The sequence below is a fragment of the Bos mutus genome, chromosome 3, assembly GCF_027580195.1.
Source record: "Bos mutus isolate GX-2022 chromosome 3, NWIPB_WYAK_1.1, whole genome shotgun sequence".
In the NCBI taxonomy this organism is placed as follows: domain Eukaryota; kingdom Metazoa; phylum Chordata; class Mammalia; order Artiodactyla; family Bovidae; genus Bos; species Bos mutus.
This window is the reverse complement of record NC_091619.1, coordinates 48,432,432-48,452,655: the sequence shown is the minus strand read 5'-3', so window position 1 is coordinate 48,452,655 and position 20,224 is coordinate 48,432,432. Positions and strand designations below refer to the sequence as shown.

Below are 20,224 nucleotides of genomic sequence, written 5' to 3'. Positions count from 1 at the left end.
GTTCATGGTTCACGTATTGCTGAAGCCTGGCTTGGAGAATTTTGAGCATTACTTTACTAGCGTGTGAGATGAGTGCAATTGTGCAGTAGTTTGTGCATTCTTTGGCATTGCCTTTCTTTGGGATTGGAGTGAAAACTGACCTTTTCCAGTCCTGTGGCCACTGCTGAGTTTTCCAAATGTGCTGGCGTATTGACTGCAGCACTTGCACAGCATCATCTTTCAGGATTTGCAATAGCTCAACTGAACCTCGTACTCCTAGTTTAACCCTCTTCCCCCCTTTCCCTTTTGGTAATGATTAAGTTTGTTTTCTATGTCTGTGAGTCTGTTTCTGTTCTGCATATATGGTCATTTGTATTTTTTTTTTTAGATTTCATTTAAAAGTGATATTATATAATGTTTGTCTGACTTACTTTGCTTAGTATGATATTCTCTAGGTCCATCCATGTTGCTGCATATGATAATATTTCATTCCTTATGGCTGAGTAACATCCATTGTGTGTGTATGTGTATGTGTGTGTGTATATATATATATATATATATATAGCACACATCTTCTTAAACCAGTTGTCTGTTGATGGGCATTTGGGTTGTTTCCATGGCTTAGCTATTAATATTATAAATGCTGCTGCTGTGAATATTGTGATGCATATATTTTTCATCTTTTCTGGATATATGCCCAGGAGTGCACTGCTAGATCATACGGTAGTTCTGTTTTTAGTTTCTTGAGAAAACTGCATGCTGGTTTCCACAGTGGCTACACCAATTCACATTTCTACTGTGTAGAACAGTTCCTTTTTCTCCATACCCTCTTCAGCATTCATTATTTGTAGACATTTTGATGATAGTCATTCTGAACAGTGTGAGATGATACTTCTTTGTGGTTTTGATTTGTATTTCTCTAATAATTACCTATGTTGAACACCTTTTCATGTGTCTGTTCACCATCTGTATGTCTTCTTTGGAGAAATTTTAGATCTGCCCACTTTTTGATTGTTCTTTTTTTTTTTGTTTTTAAATACTGAGTTGTATGTGTTTGTATATTTTGAATGTTAACCCCTTGTCAGTCACATCATTTGCAAACATTTTTTCCTGTTCCATAGGTCTTTTCATTTTGTTTATGCTTTTCTTTGCAAAGGCTTTTAAAAGTTTGATTAGGTCCCATTTGTTTATTTTTTGCTTTTACTTCTTTTGCCTCGGGAGACTGATCTAAGAAAATATTATATCTGAGAATGTTTTGCTTATGTTCTCTTTTAGGAGTTTAATGGTGCCCTGTTTTATGTTACTGTCTTTAACGTTTTGAATTTATTCTTACATATGTGAGGGGGTGTCCTAATTTCATTGATTTACACATAGCTGTCCAGCTTTCCCAACACCACTTGCAAAAGAGATTGTCTTTTCTCCATTTAATATTCTTGGCTTCTTTGTTAAAGAGGTGTGTTGGCTAATTTCTGCGTTCTCTGTTCTGTTCCATTGACCTGCTGTCTTTTTTGTGCCAGTATCATACTGTTTTGATAACTGTAGCTTCATAGTACTGTCTTATATCTAGAAGGGTTATGCCTCCAGCTTTCTCCTTTTTCCTCAGGATTGCTTTGGCAGTTCTGGTCTTTTGTGGTTCCATGTATTATTTATTAGTATTAGTATTGTTTATTAACTTTTAAATGAGATAACTCTAATTTTATTTTTCAGTATTTTAATTTTTTTTAACAGAGTAAAAAGAAATTTGAAAGAGAATGTAGAGAGGCAGAGAAGGCACAACAGAGTTACGAAAGATTGGATAATGACACGAATGCAACCAAGGCAGATGTTGAAAAGGTAAGAAATAATTCAAGCTGACTTTAATATCAAAATATTATTACTTGCATATGGAGCATAGTTACAATATTCATGTTAGTATTAGTGTTTCTGCAAGAGATACTCTACATCTAATCTAAAATACACAAATATTTGTGTACTTTAAATTACAATTCTGGTCTGAGAAAGTAAACAAAATTAATAATGTCAACTGCATTCAAAGTGCATAGGAAAGATTTAATTGCTAATAGGAATGAGCTTCTATCCTATTCCCAAATAAGACAGAAAGTCTAAGGTATGTTGATAGGGTATGCAGATAGAGGCTGGATAGTGTGCTTCTCAACTTTACAGAAAGGAAAACATGATAAAACTGTCAGAAATGTGATTTATCGCTATTTGTTTATTAGTTCATTCATTCACTCATTTTGGAAAGCTGAATTCTCTCTTGTCATTCACTGAGTCTGGGCCAGAAGTTGTATAACATAACTGTTGGTAGGGTCAGTCCTATAACTGTTGTGGCTTAGCTTTTCCTTCTCCCTTGCTGTACGCTCTTTATCTTAGGATATTTGACACAGTGATAGTGTTGAAATGTTGGAGTTTTGAAATATAGACGAACCTTACTCCGTTCTTTTTGTATATACAAAGGTCCACCATTAGTATATCTTCTCCTTAGAATTTTATAATATTCTATAGCATCAGAAGAAGAAAAAGTAAGGAGAAAGGAATACTTTATTTTCTACCTTCCATTTGCTTTACCAATTTTTTAAAAACCCTAAAATCGTAAACATTTTAGGTTACAGTTACCTTAAAGATCTTCTGCTGTAACTTATGCTTTTATCTTGTCTACCCTATTTTTAATAACCTACACCTCTTATGATAGTAAGTTCCCTGTCACTGGAAATATAGAAACTTAAAATAGCCTGTTCATTAAAAAAAAAAAAAAAATTACCATTTCCTTATATTGACCCCACTCATTTCCCTGTTCACTTTCAGTTTGTAAAAAAACTGAAATAACAAATCTGTTTTTCTCATAAATAGGTATTTAGATATTTTTAGCAGATTCTCTACCCATAGATGAATTGTCTGTTTCTTCAACTATTCTACATATGAAATATCTTCAAGTTACCTTTCACTATGACTACTTCCATTTAGATATCATTTAATTAACCAATATTCCACTTAAAGTATGTTGTATATAGTTCAATTTGATCAGTTCTGAGTTTGATTACCTTGCTTGTTTTGAAACTAAATTTATATTAATTACATCCTAAATGTATATTGGTTTTTTGACAGTTATACCTTAAATGTATATTGTGTATTTGGGGTTTTTTTTTGTAGGGTATACATTATACCCTAAATGTATATTGGTTGTTCGGATTGACTTTCAGTGAGTTTATGGTTAACTGAAATCCCCATGTCTTTTCATATATGAGGAGTTACAAGTTTATGTGTCTCAGACAGAACTTGTACTGTTGACATTTTAAATGCATATGCTACATCTATGTCAATTACTAGATTTGATCCTGCTGTTAAGGTTTTTGGATCCCTGAATTTGATCACCCATTATATTAATTTCCTTCTGCTGCTGCTGCTAAGTTGCTTCAGTCGTGTCCGACTCTGTGCGACCCCATAGACGGCAGCCCACCAGGCTCCCCCATCCCTGGGATTCTCCAGGCAAGAACACTGGAGTAGGTTGCCATTTCCTTCTCCAATGCGTGAAAGTGAAAAGTGAAAGTGAAGTCGCTCAGTCATGTCCGACTCCTAGCGACCCCATGGACTGCAGCCTACCAGGCTCCTCTGTCCATGGGATTTTCCAGGCAAGAGTACTGAAGTTGGGTGCCATTGCCTTCTAGGCATCATGTAATACACACAGTGTGTTAGCATTACTTGATAAAAATGTGGACCACAACACTTGTAAACAGAACTGTTTTATATGTGAGAGTCAGGAGTCTTTCTTGCTGGTTGACACTGACTCAAGAACTCTTCTGATACATCAATATAATACATAGTTTGTGTATTAAACAAATTAGGTTTAACTGGACTCTCATTTTTAGCTTATTCATTTCTATCTATAAAGATATCTTTAGAGACTGTTCATACATCTTGAAATCTAGATATAACATGTCTACTAGTTAGTTTGACCTAACTAGTTCAGAACTTTAATGTTTATATCTTCCTTTTTTTTTTTTTTCCCTTGTTTGCAGCCCCTTTAATTATTAGAGAATTGGGAAAACTTTGAGGATTTACTTTAGAATCTGGAGAGTAGAGGAATTCTGTTTTCAGTGTCTAGGAAGGGAAGGAAACATAGATTTAAGTACTGATACAATTAAAAACAAAAACAAAACAAAGGTGAAGAGGGAGCAGGCCAATTAGTGTATCTTCCTGAAGAAAAGGAAGGCAGTTGCACAACATTGAATATACACAACACTATCAAACTACACACTTAAAAATAATTAAGATGGGTACATTTTATGTGTATTGTGTATTTTGCCACAATTAATTTTTTTTTAATTTAGTGAAATACAAAATAGAAAAAGAAAGCAAAGGCAGTAGATGTGAAAACCAGAATATGTCAGGGAAGGTGTCAGTTGTTTTAGTTTCTAGTCTTACACTTTTTCATAACCTGTTGGAGTCCTTCATCTAGGCTTTAGGTATCATAGCCAGTGACTTGAAATAGGAGGCGCCTCCCCTGAAAGAAAGAACCGTGTGGGTAGGGAATACTTGGAATCCTTCATTTCATCATAGTTTGTAAGAGGAGGGAGAAAAGGGAAAGGAGTGAATGAATGTGTTCTTAGAGTCTCAGGTTAGAACTTGAAGTGTATTTTTCTTTAGAAATACTTTAGGAAATGGTGTTTAGTTTCCATAGTACTTATTTATTTTAATCTTCAAGAACACCATGAATTAAATGGATATTTGTGGACTCATTTGAAATCTTGACTACCATGTATATTGGTATGTCAGTTTGTTTCTGAGTTCAGAAGAACTAACTTGTGGATCTACTGTTAGAAGGTTCGGGATTACAATTATAAAAACTAGGATTAGAATAATGAAGTGTATTCACAATGTGCTTTTATTATTTTCAGAGAAGTCTCATGTAACAATTTATAGCTTGGAATACTAAGAAACTGTATTTGGAGTTTGGAATATTGAGTATTAACTGAGTTTGGAATACTGAGTGTTGGAATATTGAGAAAAGAGTTCAATTCTTATTTTTTTTTTCCTATTAATTTATAAGCAATTGAGAAAATTGTTTAGATTACCTCCAGTAAACCTGGAATTAATGATTTGTGTTGTTTGTATGCAGATGTTCTCATTAATATAGATGGCATTAATGTGACTCACTGGAAAAGCATTTCTGTAAGAGCTTGAGATGAAGAGAACTATATTCTAATTAAGCATTCCTTAAAGTATCAATATCTGTTGTTTTGTATAGAGGTAGAAAGTATTGTTAAGCGTTACATTATCCCCAAATTACATTTTTACTGTTACCTGGATTCATTGTGGTTCTGAGTTGAATGTAACTGGATTATATTTGAAGAGAAGTTTTACTGATAACTTTGTAACTGTCAAAATTACTCCTGATGTTTTTTTTTTCCTTTTCTGATTAAATGCTTACTGACAAACCACAATGTTGTCATTTATTTAATTAGAAAAACCCATTCGTTAAGAAATTTTATTCAAATGGTTTATTACAAGGGAGAGGATTTATTATTGTAGTAAGAGAAAGGGAATATTGCAACAGGGTGACTGGCCATAACAGAGGGGACATATGTATACCTATGGCTGATTGATGTTGATATTTGACAGAAAACAACAAAATTCTGGAAAGTAATTCTCCTTCAATTAAAAAATAAAGATCTGTAAGCATCTCCTTTACTTTTAAATGATATCAGTAGTTAGAAAAAGCCTAGTTTTAGTATAACTTCTAAAAAGTGAATTAACTGTGATTTTGTTGCTCCTCTTCTCATTGGTAATGATTTGGACCAATTTGCCTCTAGGCTAAACAGCAGTTGAATCTACGTACGCATATGGCTGATGAAAATAAGAATGAATATGCTGCACAATTACAAAACTTTAATGGAGAACAGCACAAACATTTCTACGTAGTGATTCCTCAGATTTACAAGGTAAAATTTAGATATATGAAATTAACCTTATTTTAGATCTGAGAAACCTAGGCTTGAAATGTAAAACTTTAAAATGCCAGGCATCAGTCAGAATGTGTCTGGATTCACTAGTCATCAAAATTGGTAATAAATTTATGATTGATTATAGATGTGAAAAGTAATTTTTTTTTTTACTTTGAAATCACAAATTTTTCTACAGATTTCATAGTGGTATATTAAATAATTCACTAAAACAATGACATTTCTAGATAAATTCTCATGCTACATTAAGTATTGTGAGATGGGAGACTTCATTGGAATTTTGTATTGTAGTCTGCTTATCTAGAATTTGGACGTAGCCTTTGACACTATAACAGGATCATTGGCGTTAGTCCAGATGGCAGAAATAAATCTTAAATGCATTTGCTAGCCTGGTTTTTGCCTGCTTGTCTTCCTAGCTGTCAGATCATAAATGTAATTCAGGCTTCTAAACCCCATCCATCATCATTTAGCAGTTGCCAAACAGCCCTCAGGTAAAGACCCTGGAATTTACATGAAGGTGAAATTATGTTACTGCCTATTCTAGAAAGAAGAGAAATTAGAAAAAAGGGATTTAGTGAAACAGTGTTGAAAGAAGTGGTACCTGGGAGAGCTGAGCTTATGTGAAAAGTGTACACTTTTCAGTCCAACATGTACACCTGTGGCTGATTCATGGCAATGTATGGCAAAAACCACCACAGTATTGTAAAGTAATTAGCCTCTAATTAAAATTAATTAATTAAATTTTTTTTTAAAGTGTCAGTCCAAATACACCCCCCGCCCCAGCCAAGCTATTAATAGAACTACAAAGGAAACTGCAAAGGAAGCATAGTGAGAGGTGGTGGACTAGAGAAAGTATGATATTGGTCATTTAATCCAGGGCATCTAGTCAGCCAGTCCTCACTCTGTAGTGCTTTTCTAAACTTAATAGCTAAGTCTTCATATTCAGGGGAGACCTTAATTTGTAGATTCACTGCTTTGTTATGTTTGGGGGCTTGCTCTTTTTGTTTGGACTTTGCTATGGAGCAGTCTTGCCACTTTGTGATACTGGATTCAGTCCTTCTGTGAAAATGCTGGTCTCAAAATAAATTCCCAGGCTTTGGGAAGTAAAGAGGAAAAAATAGTATGAAGGCTATAGGAGTTAGGGGACTTAAGCAGTGTAATTGCTTCCTAAAAAGAAGAAAGGTCATTGTTGTTGACAAATAGGAAGTGTCAAAAATTGCCTTTGAGTTATTTGGCTTCATGTGCCCTGGCATAATTCTGAATAGCAGGTGCCAGTGAATTTTTTGAGTAGGGATCCCATACATGTACCACTTTGACCTTGCAGCTTCTTGTTTTTCCTCTTGTGTCCCCAACCTTTTGACACTTTGAGCTGTAGACTGTAGTAGGTTTGGGTGCCTGTTAGTATGTGGTTGACTGTGGATTCTTAGTCCAGCCAGATCTTGGCAAAGTGTTCTGAACTAACTTAAGGGTTTAGAAGTCTCACACTTGTATATGTTGTATGCCAGCTGCTTGAAAAAGAAATAAAAGTCTCAAAATTTCTGTTTTCAAATGAAACTTTACTGAAGAATAAAAGGCAGAGGTTATATGAAGCAGGGAGCTGGTAAGCTGTAGGGAGTCCCTTATAAGGCTTGAAAACCGGTGTCACCTGGTTTTAGGATATACTAAGCCTTGAATTTTTATTCTTTTGCTATTTCACAGGCCTCAAGTTTTAAGTGCTTTCACTCTGTAGCACTTGTTAAAAGGTACTTAAAACAGTGTAACTGTTTGGGGATATCTTCGTGGGATTTTTGTTTGTTTGTTTTTTGGAAGGGAGTTTCTTCAGAATGAAAAGAAAAGTCAATTTTCTTTTTTTTTAAATTCCTAATTATTAGCAACTGCAAGAAATGGATGAACGAAGGACTATTAAACTTAGTGAGTGTTACAGAGGATTTGCAGACTCAGAACGGAAAGTTATTCCTATCATTTCAAAGTGTTTGGAAGGAATGATTCTTGCAGCAAAATCAGTTGACGAAAGAAGAGTAAGTGTTTTATAATTTGAATAATGTATTTGATTTAAATTAATGAAATGGATTGGGGGGAGTAATTGATGGATTATTGATTTTAAGTTATATTCTGTATAAGTAAGTCTGGCTATACATTAGACTCCTTCAGGCTGTAAGGATCACTTTAAACACTAAAGTTCTAATCATTTAAAAGAGTTCTAATGCTTCTCTTTCTTTTCCCCACTAATTTTTCAGTTCTATTCCAAGAGTATAACTAACTTGTAAACTGCATGTTGCAAACTGTATTATACTATTATCATTTAAACTGTTAGAGAAAGTTTAAAGAAAGTTTAAAGAAGGAAATGGTCAGATCTAGAGTTAAAAGAGTTCCTTATTGCCAGAAGAGTTGGCATTTGAGTTGCATTCTGAACCGTGAGTAGTATATGAATGATGGCCCATGAGAAAAGAAAGGAGAGCATTGTGAGTAGAAGTAACTGCCTTGAAGAAGCCCTTCTCATGCAGGCTGCAGTCATCAGGGTGTACACACTGAGCCTCAACCAACATCCTTGTTTTAGAATCATCATGTCAACCTGTGACCCTGAATCCATTTCATTACCCATTTCTTTTTATCAGTCTTTTTTTTTTTTTTTAATTGGAGTATGGTTGATTTACAGTTTTGTGCCAGTCTCTGCTGTACAGCAAAATGACAGTTATGTACATATATACATTCCTTTTTATATTCTTGTCCATTATACTTTATCACAGGGTATAGAGTATAGTTCCCTGTGTTCTGCATCTACAGTAGGACCTTGTTGTTTATCCATTCTAGATATGTAATAGTTTGCATCTACTAACTCTAAACTCCCAGACCATCCCTCTCTTTTCCCTTTTTTCTGTTCATTACCTATTTTTTTTAATCTGATTTAGGTTAAAAGAAATTGACTTTCTTTGTATTGTCTTTCTGGCAAAAAGTCTTAAGATATTTCAATTCTTCTGATCTGTTTCTAAAGATAATAAGAAGCCCTGTTCTTCTTGAAGAAATAAATTTAATTATCTTATTATATCTTGAGTAAGGTTTAGAAAAGTTCTCGTACCAGTTATTTTTCAGTAAATACTGATTTAATGACTCAGAAACTGAGGATATGAGAGAAGAGAAAGAAAAGAGAACCAGTGTTTGGGGAGTGCAAAATAGGTACTGCATATTTTAGTCTTCACAGCAGGTTGGTTTTGTATGAGTGAGGATCTTTCCTGTAACAGAATTCTGACTTAAATAAAAGAAAGAAAAGATTTGGGGGTTCTTTAATTGGGAATTCAAAGTTACATCTTGGTGTGACAGATCCAAGATTAGAAATATAGTTAGGTCCCTCCTCCTCTCAACCTGTTCTTACCCTTTAGCAAATGATTGGTGTGGGTGGCATTAGTGACAAAAAAAAAAAGTAAGGTATAACTTAAGGATGACTTTTGACTTAAGTGATAGGCAAAATGTACTATCAGCAGAAATAAGGAATAAAATAGGAGAGGTTGGTTGGAGTGCGGGAGGAGTTTGTAAAGAATTCTGTTTGAAACTAATGAGTTTAAAGTGTCAGTAAAACATTCACATAGAGGTATATGTATGTCCAAAACTAGCATGTAATACTTAGGTGAGCTTTACGGTTTTGGGTGAATGGTCTAAGCTTTACAATTTCAGAGTTACTTTTTACACTCTACTGTTTGTGAGATCTTCATTGCTCTGTTAATATTTCCAAGTATGTCTTTAATACATTTTATTTATCCTTTCCCCTTTTGGGTAAATGGAAGCCTTTCTGCTTGTCTCCTACCCTGTTTTACAGTTAGACACCCTTTCCTCTATTCTGTAAAACAGAAAACCTTTTTCCTTTAAAACTTGGAATTTCTTCTTGAGAGTAACCTCTTCCTATATCCTTTTTTGTCAGTTAGAAGTTAAATATCAGCTAACTACTCAAGATGAAATTCAGTGGGTTAAAGCTATGGAGTGAAAACATCCATGACTATTACAAATTTTATAAGTGGTCATTTGTTTGTGAAATTTTTTTATAGGAATTAAAATATTTAGGGGTTATTTCATATTTACAGGAAATAATTATTAATTTTGAACCTTTAATAAGTATTGTAGAATTATTTCTTTACATTTTTATTTGTTTTCTGACACAGATTTAAGATTTTGAAAGCTAATATGGTACTATTCTTACATGTAGGACTCTCAGATGGTAGTAGACTCCTTTAAGTCTGGATTTGAACCTCCCGGAGACTTTCCATTTGAAGATTACAGTCAGCATATTTATAGAACCATTTCTGATGGGACTATCAGTGCATCCAAACAAGAAAGTGGAAAGGTGGATGCCAAAACCACAGTAGGAAAGGCCAAGGGCAAGTTGTGGCTCTTTGGAAAGAAGCCAAAGGTAAAAGTCATTAAAATTTTCTGAGCTGATGATTTTGTTCTAGTCTGTCATTTAAAATAATATAGATATTGGATGGATAATGGTTTACTATTAATAGAGAATAAATATTTTTATATGAATGATTCAATTAACTTTTCACTTAGAAACATAGAATTTTGTACCTTAATAATAAAAATTAATTCTGAATTTAACATCATTTAATGAGTAAAAATATTAAATAAGTAGTATCTCTTAAATTATATACTTTTGAAATTTCATTTGTATGTAGTTTCAGTTCAAATTTTTTAGGAATCATGATGTGACTGTGAGATCACTAAAATTGCAGTTCTCAATTGGAATGATTGATCACAGCAAAAATAAATGTCAAATTAGGTCTTACAGATCATACTAACAGTTATTTTTATCATCCATGTGAATATTTGATGGGAAGGGGCTCAATGCGTGTAATTATTTGAAGTTTTAAAAAATCTCTAGTTTATTAAGAGAGTCTCTCTCTTAACTTCTTGTCTAAACCCATCTTTTGATGTGCTGGTTATTTTAGATAAACTTAGCTCAGCCAGGGAGCAATTGGAATAAATGAGTATTTAATCTTATCAATTTAATGGCTATAAAGTGTCATATCAGTAGGAGAATAGATAATCTGATGTTCTGTATTTGTTAAAGTATAGATTATTTTAATTCATTTTTCTGCTTTTGACATATGAATTTAGATAACATTTAACTCAAATTATAATATACCTATAAAAATCTTTAAAAGCACAATTAACTCAAGCTTTATTTATGCTTTTCATAACATTGTTCCATCGAGAAGTTGAGAGGTGAGACTTTTTTAAGACAGATCAAAGTAGCTAGGAAAACTTAGATAAACAAGGAATACTGAAAATTTTTTTTAAAAAAGAGGTGCAACAGGGATGAAATAGAAACAGAGATGAAAGCCACATATGTAATGAATTTTTTTTTGCTTGTTTATGATAGTAGTTACAGTTTTAATACTTTATTTTAATAGACATTGCCTGTTTAGATAACTTTAACTATAGCTTCTGCCGTTATCTCTGACAAGTATAGGTTAAGTGTGACTAACTAGGTGGTTTTAATAATCTATAAATCAGAAGACATTTTTTTATCTAGGTCATATTGCTCTCTCTAACCTTATAATTTGTATACTCTATATTTTCAGTCTGTTAGCTTGTAAAAAAGTGATCAAATGAAATGGTACATTTTTAAAAGTACATTTGACTTTAAAATGACAGTTCTGGCAAAACTGTGTTAAGATTCTTATAATATTTTTACAGAAAACTATTTGAGATATATTTTGTAAAAAGTATGTTGCCAAAAATAGAATTTTCATTTAGGAAAAAAAGGTATGCACATTTGGCTTATTGATTCCTTTCTTTATTTCCATATTAGCCACAATCCCCACCCTTAACCCCTACTAGTTTATTCACATCCAGTACTCCTAATGGGTCCCAGTTTCTCACATTCTCCATTGAGCCCGTGCATTATTGTATGAATGAAATAAAAACAGGGAAGCCCAGAATTCCTTCTTTCAGAAGTCTCAAAAGAGGGGTAAGTTTAATAATGGGTTAAAATGCATGACGGCCTATTGTGTGTGTAGTGTGGCTTTTAATACTCTCCACCCTCATTATAAGGCTCTCTCCTATAAATATATAGTTTAAAACACCACAGAATTAAGTATAGCTGCCCTCAAGTTAAAAACAACTCCTCTTTATAACATTTGAAATGCTCAACCATAAAAGAATGGTATTATAAAGAGGGTGCTGGGTACAATCATATTAGCTATTTTTCTTTTTTTTTGTTTATGTGAAGTCATATGTCCACCATTGTCTTGTAATGTATTTACATTTTTAAGACTTTCAGTAATTTGTCACTGAAATTATTCATGTAATAATCTGTCACTAGTGACTTCTGTGAATTTTATAAAGTATTATTTTGTTGGCAAAAAAAAATAAAGTTCCATTTTAATTTTAATTGCCCTACTTTCAGAAACATAAAACACAATTGCCAATAGTTAAATTTAAAAAATCAAAGACAGGCATGTTAAATAATCAAGATTGTAGATCAAATTAAAATAATATATTGCAAAATATATTGTATAAGTTATAAAGCCTATAAAAATACTAGATTTTATTGAGTAATGGATACATGGAATTTGTTTTCTTAAACTGAAAAAAAAAAAAAAAAAGTTTTTTACCAAATTTTTCATTTTTTTCCCCATAAGCTAGCCTTTATCATTTACTTATAACTAAAGATTCCCTTGGAGAAGGAAATGGCAACCTACTCCAGTATTCTTGCCTGGAAAATCCCATGGATGGAGGAGCCTGGTGGGATACAGTCCATGGAGTTGCAGAGAGTCAGACAGGACTGAAAGACTAACACAAAGATACTCTGCAAATGAAAAGTTTTAGGATAGTGAAAAACAAATACTAAACTGTTTCTTAGCAACAACTGTTAAATACTACTGATAAATTAGTGTTAATTCATTATGTTAGACTAATTTCTGTTGTTTAAGATCTGATTTGAAGGGCATGGTTGTAATATTCATAGCTCGTAATTTAGATACATTTAGATTTGTATGAGCATTTGTTTAGACATATAAAAATCTTAGGTGTAATAACCCACAGATTAGAACTCAAGAGTTTGTTAGTGTCATAAGAAGTCTAGTTGTTAACAGCATTGCACTCACTCTTGGACTTACTCTTACTTTCAGTCCCTCTCTCCTTTCTCTCTCCCTGCTGCTACTCCCTTCCTCTCTCCCTTTCTCCCCTTTCTTTTTCCTGTTCTGTCTAGCCTGTATGCTTCTCACTCTTTGGTAACAGTTTCTATCTTTAAATTGCTTTAGTTGGGTTTCTCTTTTGGTCATATGTAGAACAAGATACATATCTTATAGGGCAATATTATATTATTATTTGCTTTTCTACTCAAACAGTATGACAAGCTAATTGGTGTTAACAAGGCAACAGAAATGTCCCAGTGTATTACATTCTTTTGGGGACTTCCTTTTTTTCCTGTAATGACCTGAACTTCTTTGCATTACCTTTCCTAATTCTGTGTGTGAATGTAGGTTAATTCATGGCATTCTGAAAAGTCCCTGTGAATGAGTCTGTGTTACCCTTACAGGCACTACAGGTGCCTGTAATCAGTTTTAAAAGCTCTTTTCACTTGTTTAAAAGACTTTAAGAAATCATACTTGGGATTTTTGTTGCCTGAATTATGAGAGTAGAATTAATTCCCATCTTTCTTCTTTGTGATGACTTAGACTTCATTAAATATTATGCTCTTGCAGAAATCAATGGTAATCAAAAATTGCAATTATGTTTGTAATTTCTAGGAGCCATATTTTTGGAATCTCTCAGGTATCCTGCATATCGAGTCTACCAGGGCCAGTTACAGTACCTTGCACAGCATAGTCTTAGGGATATGAAGTACATACAATTCTGTGAAAAAAAGTTTAGTTAGTTAGAACTGTGAGCCCTGGAGAAAGAAGCTTAAATAAGTGACATCTTTATTGTTACTGAATAAATTCATAGGTAGAATTTTATAACTGTCGAACTTAAAAGTGTCTGTGTGGTCATTACTTATTTTATTTCCACATATTGCTTCAGCTTTAAATACTAGGACATTTGTTGGGGTAGGGAGGCTAATTCCAGTAGGCCAAAATGGTTGCACTTATTATTAGTTATCATGCCAAAGAAAAAAGCAGTATGCAAGATAGAAAATATGATAGACAAACCAGCTGGAGAATGGAGAATAGAACAGGAAGTATAAAGTTCATTACCTTGGCATTGAGAAGTTTCTTTCTGCTTTGATTGATATTTGGTAGTTTAATTGATACTATTTCAAAATTGTGTTTTATTTCCATTTAAGAATGTTCTCAATATAGAAAAGGAAGAAGATATGCTTTAACAAACCATTTATGTGTTTTTACATGAATTTACATGTAAGTCCATAAAACTGAAAAAGTCTTATGGTTTATTAAAGCTGATGAGTTGTACCATTCAAATCAGAATCTTGTTTTGAGCTATATTTGTTTCATCATTTTTCTTAAATATCTGCTTTTGGCTTTTATAAAAATTTATAATTTCTTTCATTCTTAAGAAAACCTGCAGTTTCCATTGTCTTTAAGGACATGAGAAATGTTATATTGGACCAGTGTTTTTTAATTTGATGGTGGTACTGGTAGACTTTTTCTGAGGGATGAGGGTCTATAATTTCCTTCTGTGACATCAAGGTCTAACCTTAAATAGATATTTAGTGCACATTCAAAAACTATTTAATATAGAAATGAATAATTTTTAACTACTTCATTGGTGCTTACTGGGTGCTCCTTTTTCTTAGTGTGTATGTATGTGTGTATATATATATATATATATTTATTTATCTAGCAGTAGTGAGTCCATCTAGCAAGTCCATGTTTACTGTCTAAATTATTCATGATCTTATAGGCTTATAGAGTCATTTTTGTAAGCTTTTATTATCCAGAATACTGTTCTCAGGATTTTCCTACCTTAAAGTTAAATACACGTAATAATTTGAATTGCCTAACTGATTTCCTTTTTAGCTCCCTTATGTATTTATTAAGATATAGGAGGTATGTGAAATTTTCAGTATAGTATTTCTCTATTGAACATGAATTGCTTTAAAAAAGACAAAATATATTTCTAATATTTACGAAGAACTTGAGTTTTTATATCCCCAAATCTAATGAACTGTGATTTTACTGTCTAATTAATAGTAAAACTAAGTTAGCTAAAAACTGAAACATTTAATATTTCAGTTTTAACTATATTACTCTTTTCTCTAAAATGTATTAATAAAGAAACTGGAAAAATAAGCTGCTTGAGATTATCATAAAAGAAATTCAAATAATTTACCTATTTTGTTTCTTATTGATATGATTTTGTTGTAATAATATTTATAGAAGACCATAAATATCTTATAAAAATTTAAAACTCTAATCTTAACAGGAATTTTGTCATAGCAAAATAAGTTGTGGTTTTTGTTCCCTGAAACTACTGACAGTCTAAAGAATGTTAAGCTTAATTTGGAAAGATAATGGATAGCATATGTCATCTTTTCTTATCATTGTAACCATTAATATATATGGCCAGTTCATCAGCGATAAGGGGTAGATATTTTTCTCAGCTATTTATTAAAATCTGTATTTTTATGTGAAATTCTACCTGATGTCCTCCATATTCTCTAAAACACCTTGGCTTAGTAAACAGGGAAAAACAGAAATTTTAGAAACTGCTAAACAAATGCAATGAATGTGAAGATAAACTTTGTAAGTTCTCCTGGGTATTATGAGTCACTGTGTGTGAGTATGTGGGTGTGCGCACACACGTATGCATGTGTACATGTGTGTTTAGTTGGGATGCTTGACAGATGCAATGCCGGTTGCAGAACCCTGGGAACCCACAGAATATGGATGATACATAAATAAGCATATATATATATTTATATATTCATAATATGAGAGGACTCTGCTATGTCGGATTTTCAGAAAGAATAAATTTTAACCAGTTTTCTAAAAATCAAAGTTATATTTTTAGTGTTGCTTTTCGAGTGTATGGATTTCAGAATGAAAACTGAAAAAGAGAAGCTATATCTTCAAAGCAAAATTCAACCCATATATTGTATCTGTTAGCAAATATGTATGGGAAACATGAATCTAGGTGGCTCATTATTATTTTGATAATAGTGTGTTTTTTTAATGTGTCTGTACATTAAAAATAGCATCTTAAAACTAAAGTAGAAATGTTACCCTTATCTACCCATGACATATTCAAGTTCAAAACAATATTTTGAATTATAAAAATTCAGATAATGATGTTTAATGCATTGGGAAGAGTATTCCATTCTTTAATACTACATATAATATTTCTTTAAAATGGCTAATATTAGATCTTTATGTTCAACTTTTTGAGCATTAGGATTTTGAGAATGAAGAGCTGTATATGTGAAATCCACTTATGTAAAAGTTCTCTTTTAAAGAAGAAAATACATGATTGCTGATAAAATCATTACTATTTACTTTTGAGTTTTAGTTGCACTTAGAAAATATCTGCCCATTATCATCAGTGTATATATTTTTTTTTTGCAAGTAATTTACTTTCCCCAAAATGTGGTTACAGTTGTTTTTCTGGCATAATTGTTTGGATTGTGAAGTGTACATGATTTATTTTAATATCGTAAAAAAAAAAAAACAGTATAAGTTATTGCATCTTCTGTATTATGGTTTCATGTGAATAATATACCATTTCTTTCTGTTTTCCATTGAACTATTCAGTGGTCGGTGAAGATGGTAAGCCTTATGTGCTGATGTGTATACTGTGCCAGTATTAAATATATCACAAAACATTGTTTTGTTTAATTTAAAGCAAAGTGGTAAGGTCCATCCCCACATGTTACCTTGTGTGTCTTTTCTTTCTATAATCCATAGTCCAACACATGCCAGTACCTTTGATGTCATAAAATTTAATAATAATGTGGTTAACTGTAACTCATTAAGCACTTAAATGTTATTGGGTGGAGTCTTTTCATGTTACAGAGAATAAAATTAAACATCATTTTAAAAGTTACCTGGTGGAACAAAAGTTTATGTTTTTACAAAAGGAAAATTAAAAATGATTTTTCTTAACTCTGTAAAAAGAAAGATCCTGTAAGTTTGATATGTAGTTTATCACAAACATCATTAGATTTTCCAAAAAGTGAAAAAGAAAGATTTCCTACTCGTTTCATTAGTCAGTGCTTTCTTTTTGTCTACTACTTGAATGGGGATGAAAGTACAAATAACCTAAATATCGTGTGTGTGTGCGTGTATGTGTGCATGTGTAGTATTCCTTTATACATATGTTTCAAACAAATTAATGAAACTGCATTGTGAAGACCTAACATAAAAATTATTGGGTGTTTACATAGTTTCTCATTTTTGGAAAACAAACCAGTCTTTTTCAGACTCTTGCAGTTTGACCCTTTATGAATTACCATGTAGTAGAAGAGGTTTTTTAATGTCTCAGAGTCTTCTTTACAGCCATAGGAAATAGAATGAGTTTAGTTCTCATATTCTATAAAGGAATATGTTATAATGTCAAAATGGGATATTAGAGATTCAAGTGCCTAGCTATTGTTAATAAATTTGAGAACAGTTTCATTACAGATAGTGAAAAGAAATTTGGAAGATTTATGTCTAAAGTCATTGTGAATTTATTACAATACTGCCAACAAAACCATATTGAAATATAATTTTTCATTTCATTATATTTTTATCTTTGGCACAATATAATAGTTTTCAAACTATTGTACCTCAAATTAGATTAAATCTGACAACTTATATTTCTAATTGACCCCTAAATTTAAAGGCACTTTGTAGGAAATTTTGCCATTTGTTTATTTACATCAGATTTTTTGTGATTGATGGATTTTTATTTCTGATGACTGGTAGATTAAAAAGCAAAGGTCACTTAGGAAAGATGTCCTCTTTTTTTCAAGGCAGGCTTATTGAATATCTGTAATGTTCAGGTCATTTGCATAAAATTTTGTTATGAATTAAATGTTATATTTGATCATGTATTATCTGAAAGGTGAGTTTGATTTTTTAAGAGAAACACAAATGATGAAATAAAGCTGTTTAACTATGTTATAGGCATAAATGGCTCAAAGAGCAAGGATGCATTTGTTGTGGGAGTTTATTTCAGCAATACTTTAAAAATTGAACTTATATGTTCTTAAAATCCCCATTTTTAAAATAAAAATGAAGAATAATAGTTGTCATCAATTTTTGAGTATGTAAAATCTTACATAAACATAGGCTCATATTAAACAGAATCAATACTTGCTAACATTGGATGTAGTTGTGTCATCTTTAAGAAGATAACTAAGGTAACAATGACATGATTAATATTTAAGAGGAGAAAGACATCATTTGAATCACAAGTTACATCAAAGTACTAGAATGTTTTCTTAAATGATGTAGTTTTCTTAAATATAAAAACATTAAAAATTTTCAGACATTGAGGATCCTTCCTAAATAAGGATTTTGTCTTTCTTTGGATTATATCTCTATTTCAAGAACTGAGGTATGGTTGTACAGAAGGATAATTGAAAATAAATCCCTTATTGGAATATAATTTTGACTGACATTTCACACAGTGGATAGTTCTACCTTTTTATTTTTTAATGATCAAGTATGTTTTGGTCCTAATGAATGGTTTAATAAATGTAATCACTCAAAGACTGTGTAATATTAAAATATTTTTCATTAGTTTGCCTTTATGAGGTAAGTTGCTTAATTGACTCAATTATATAAACTTTTAATATGTTCAGTCTTAACATTTGTAATATCCTTACTGTCATGGCAATAGATTTGATTTGGGAATGTGGTGGAATATGTTATGTATAAAATATTTTGTATAGATGAGAAATGTTACATGTTTCCATTTCGTTGTTGTTGCTGTAAGAAGGTTCATCTGTATTTATTTTAACTCTGCCAAGACCTGAATATAATGTTATATTGGTAATAACCAGTTTTCTGTATCTGGTGATATTTTTACCTATTCTATTTCATGATTTTATAAAGTGACTGGAATCTGAACTCTTTCTTCAGTATGATTATTTTAATTAACATACATGTACATACATATGTAGATTTCTTTTTCTTAAAAGGAGTCGTTGGGCTAAGTTGAAATTAAAATTGATATATATTCTTTCTTTATAATAGGTGTATTTTAGAAATAAAATTTCATGAAAGTATTTTTATAATGATTTAGATTCTCTTTTCAGGGCCCAGCACTAGAAGATTTCAGTCATCTGCCACCAGAACAGAGACGTAAAAAACTGCAGCAGCGCATTGATGAACTTAACAGAGAACTACAGAAAGAATCAGATCAAAAGTATTTTCCCATTAAGTCCTCTCTATTATTCCTTTCGGAGTCTAATATGAATGATATGTTTAAATGTGGGGTATAAAAGGCTTAAAAATTATACATCCTAATTGAAATACTTTTTCAGGGAAAACTAGATTTTGGAAAATTGTGTGATTGCTCTGTGATATTTTTAAACTGAAATGTTAGAGAGTTTCTTAGGTTCAGTTTACTTATTGGATGCTAATAGTGTATGTGTATGTCTTCCATAAAATTTAAAGATAGTTTTGATTTATTATCAAGGGTATATACTTTGATAATTTTTGTTTTGCTTTGGTATGTAAATGGAGCTCAATAGAAATCTGAGGCTGAAATTACTGTGCAGCAGAAATGTTGGAAAACGGTGTTTAATTACTTGCAACTGCAGATCATTCACTCATAGCTTTAATTTTTTTTCAACTTCATAAAGAGTTTCTTTTGGTTCAGTTTTATTTTAGTAAATATAGAAATTTATATATGATGAAAAAGGGTTATTACAGTGATTGGTAACTTATATCTGCTGTTACACTGAAGATAAAATTGAAGCTTAAACTCTAACATGAATGATTGAAGAATTCATATTTGAGAATCATCTGAAGATAGGTGATATTAGTCAATTATGTCTCAGTGAAACTGGAAAAAACAAAGCAATGAGATCCTCCTTAAAAAGAAGGACCGTAGGATGAGACGAGAAGAAATCTGTCATTTTATGAAATACACTTAAGGATGAACAGAAAAAAAGGAGGAGCCAGTGAGGGAAATAATGAGATAAAGGTAAAAGGAAAGAAAAAGAAAATATTACCTCCAGGAAATCAAGGAAGAAAAGAGTATTAGGGGATGTTAGTAATGTCAGATGTTAAGAGTCCAGAGGAGCTAATTGAGGCATAATTTACAGTGGTAAGATTGGAGAAGTGAAGAGGATGAGTGATGTGAACTTAGAGAGAGGTGGTATAGATGGGTTGGGA

The 20,224-nt window shown here is 32.0% G+C and overlaps 1 protein-coding gene across 2 annotated transcripts in view; it reads left to right on the top strand.

Annotated features, from left to right (window-relative positions):
- Positions 1-20,224, top strand: part of FNBP1L (formin binding protein 1 like) — a 119,079-nt gene that overhangs the window by 85,668 nt on the left and 13,187 nt on the right. For both annotated transcript variants that reach the window (XM_005894693.2, XM_005894694.2), the window contains exons 6-10: positions 1,708-1,812; positions 5,790-5,918; positions 7,811-7,957; positions 10,135-10,338; positions 19,141-19,250. In XM_005894693.2, the coding sequence (XP_005894755.1) occupies positions 1,708-1,812; positions 5,790-5,918; positions 7,811-7,957; positions 10,135-10,338; positions 19,141-19,250 (695 nt within the window). The remainder of the gene's footprint in view (positions 1-1,707; positions 1,813-5,789; positions 5,919-7,810; positions 7,958-10,134; positions 10,339-19,140; positions 19,251-20,224) is intronic.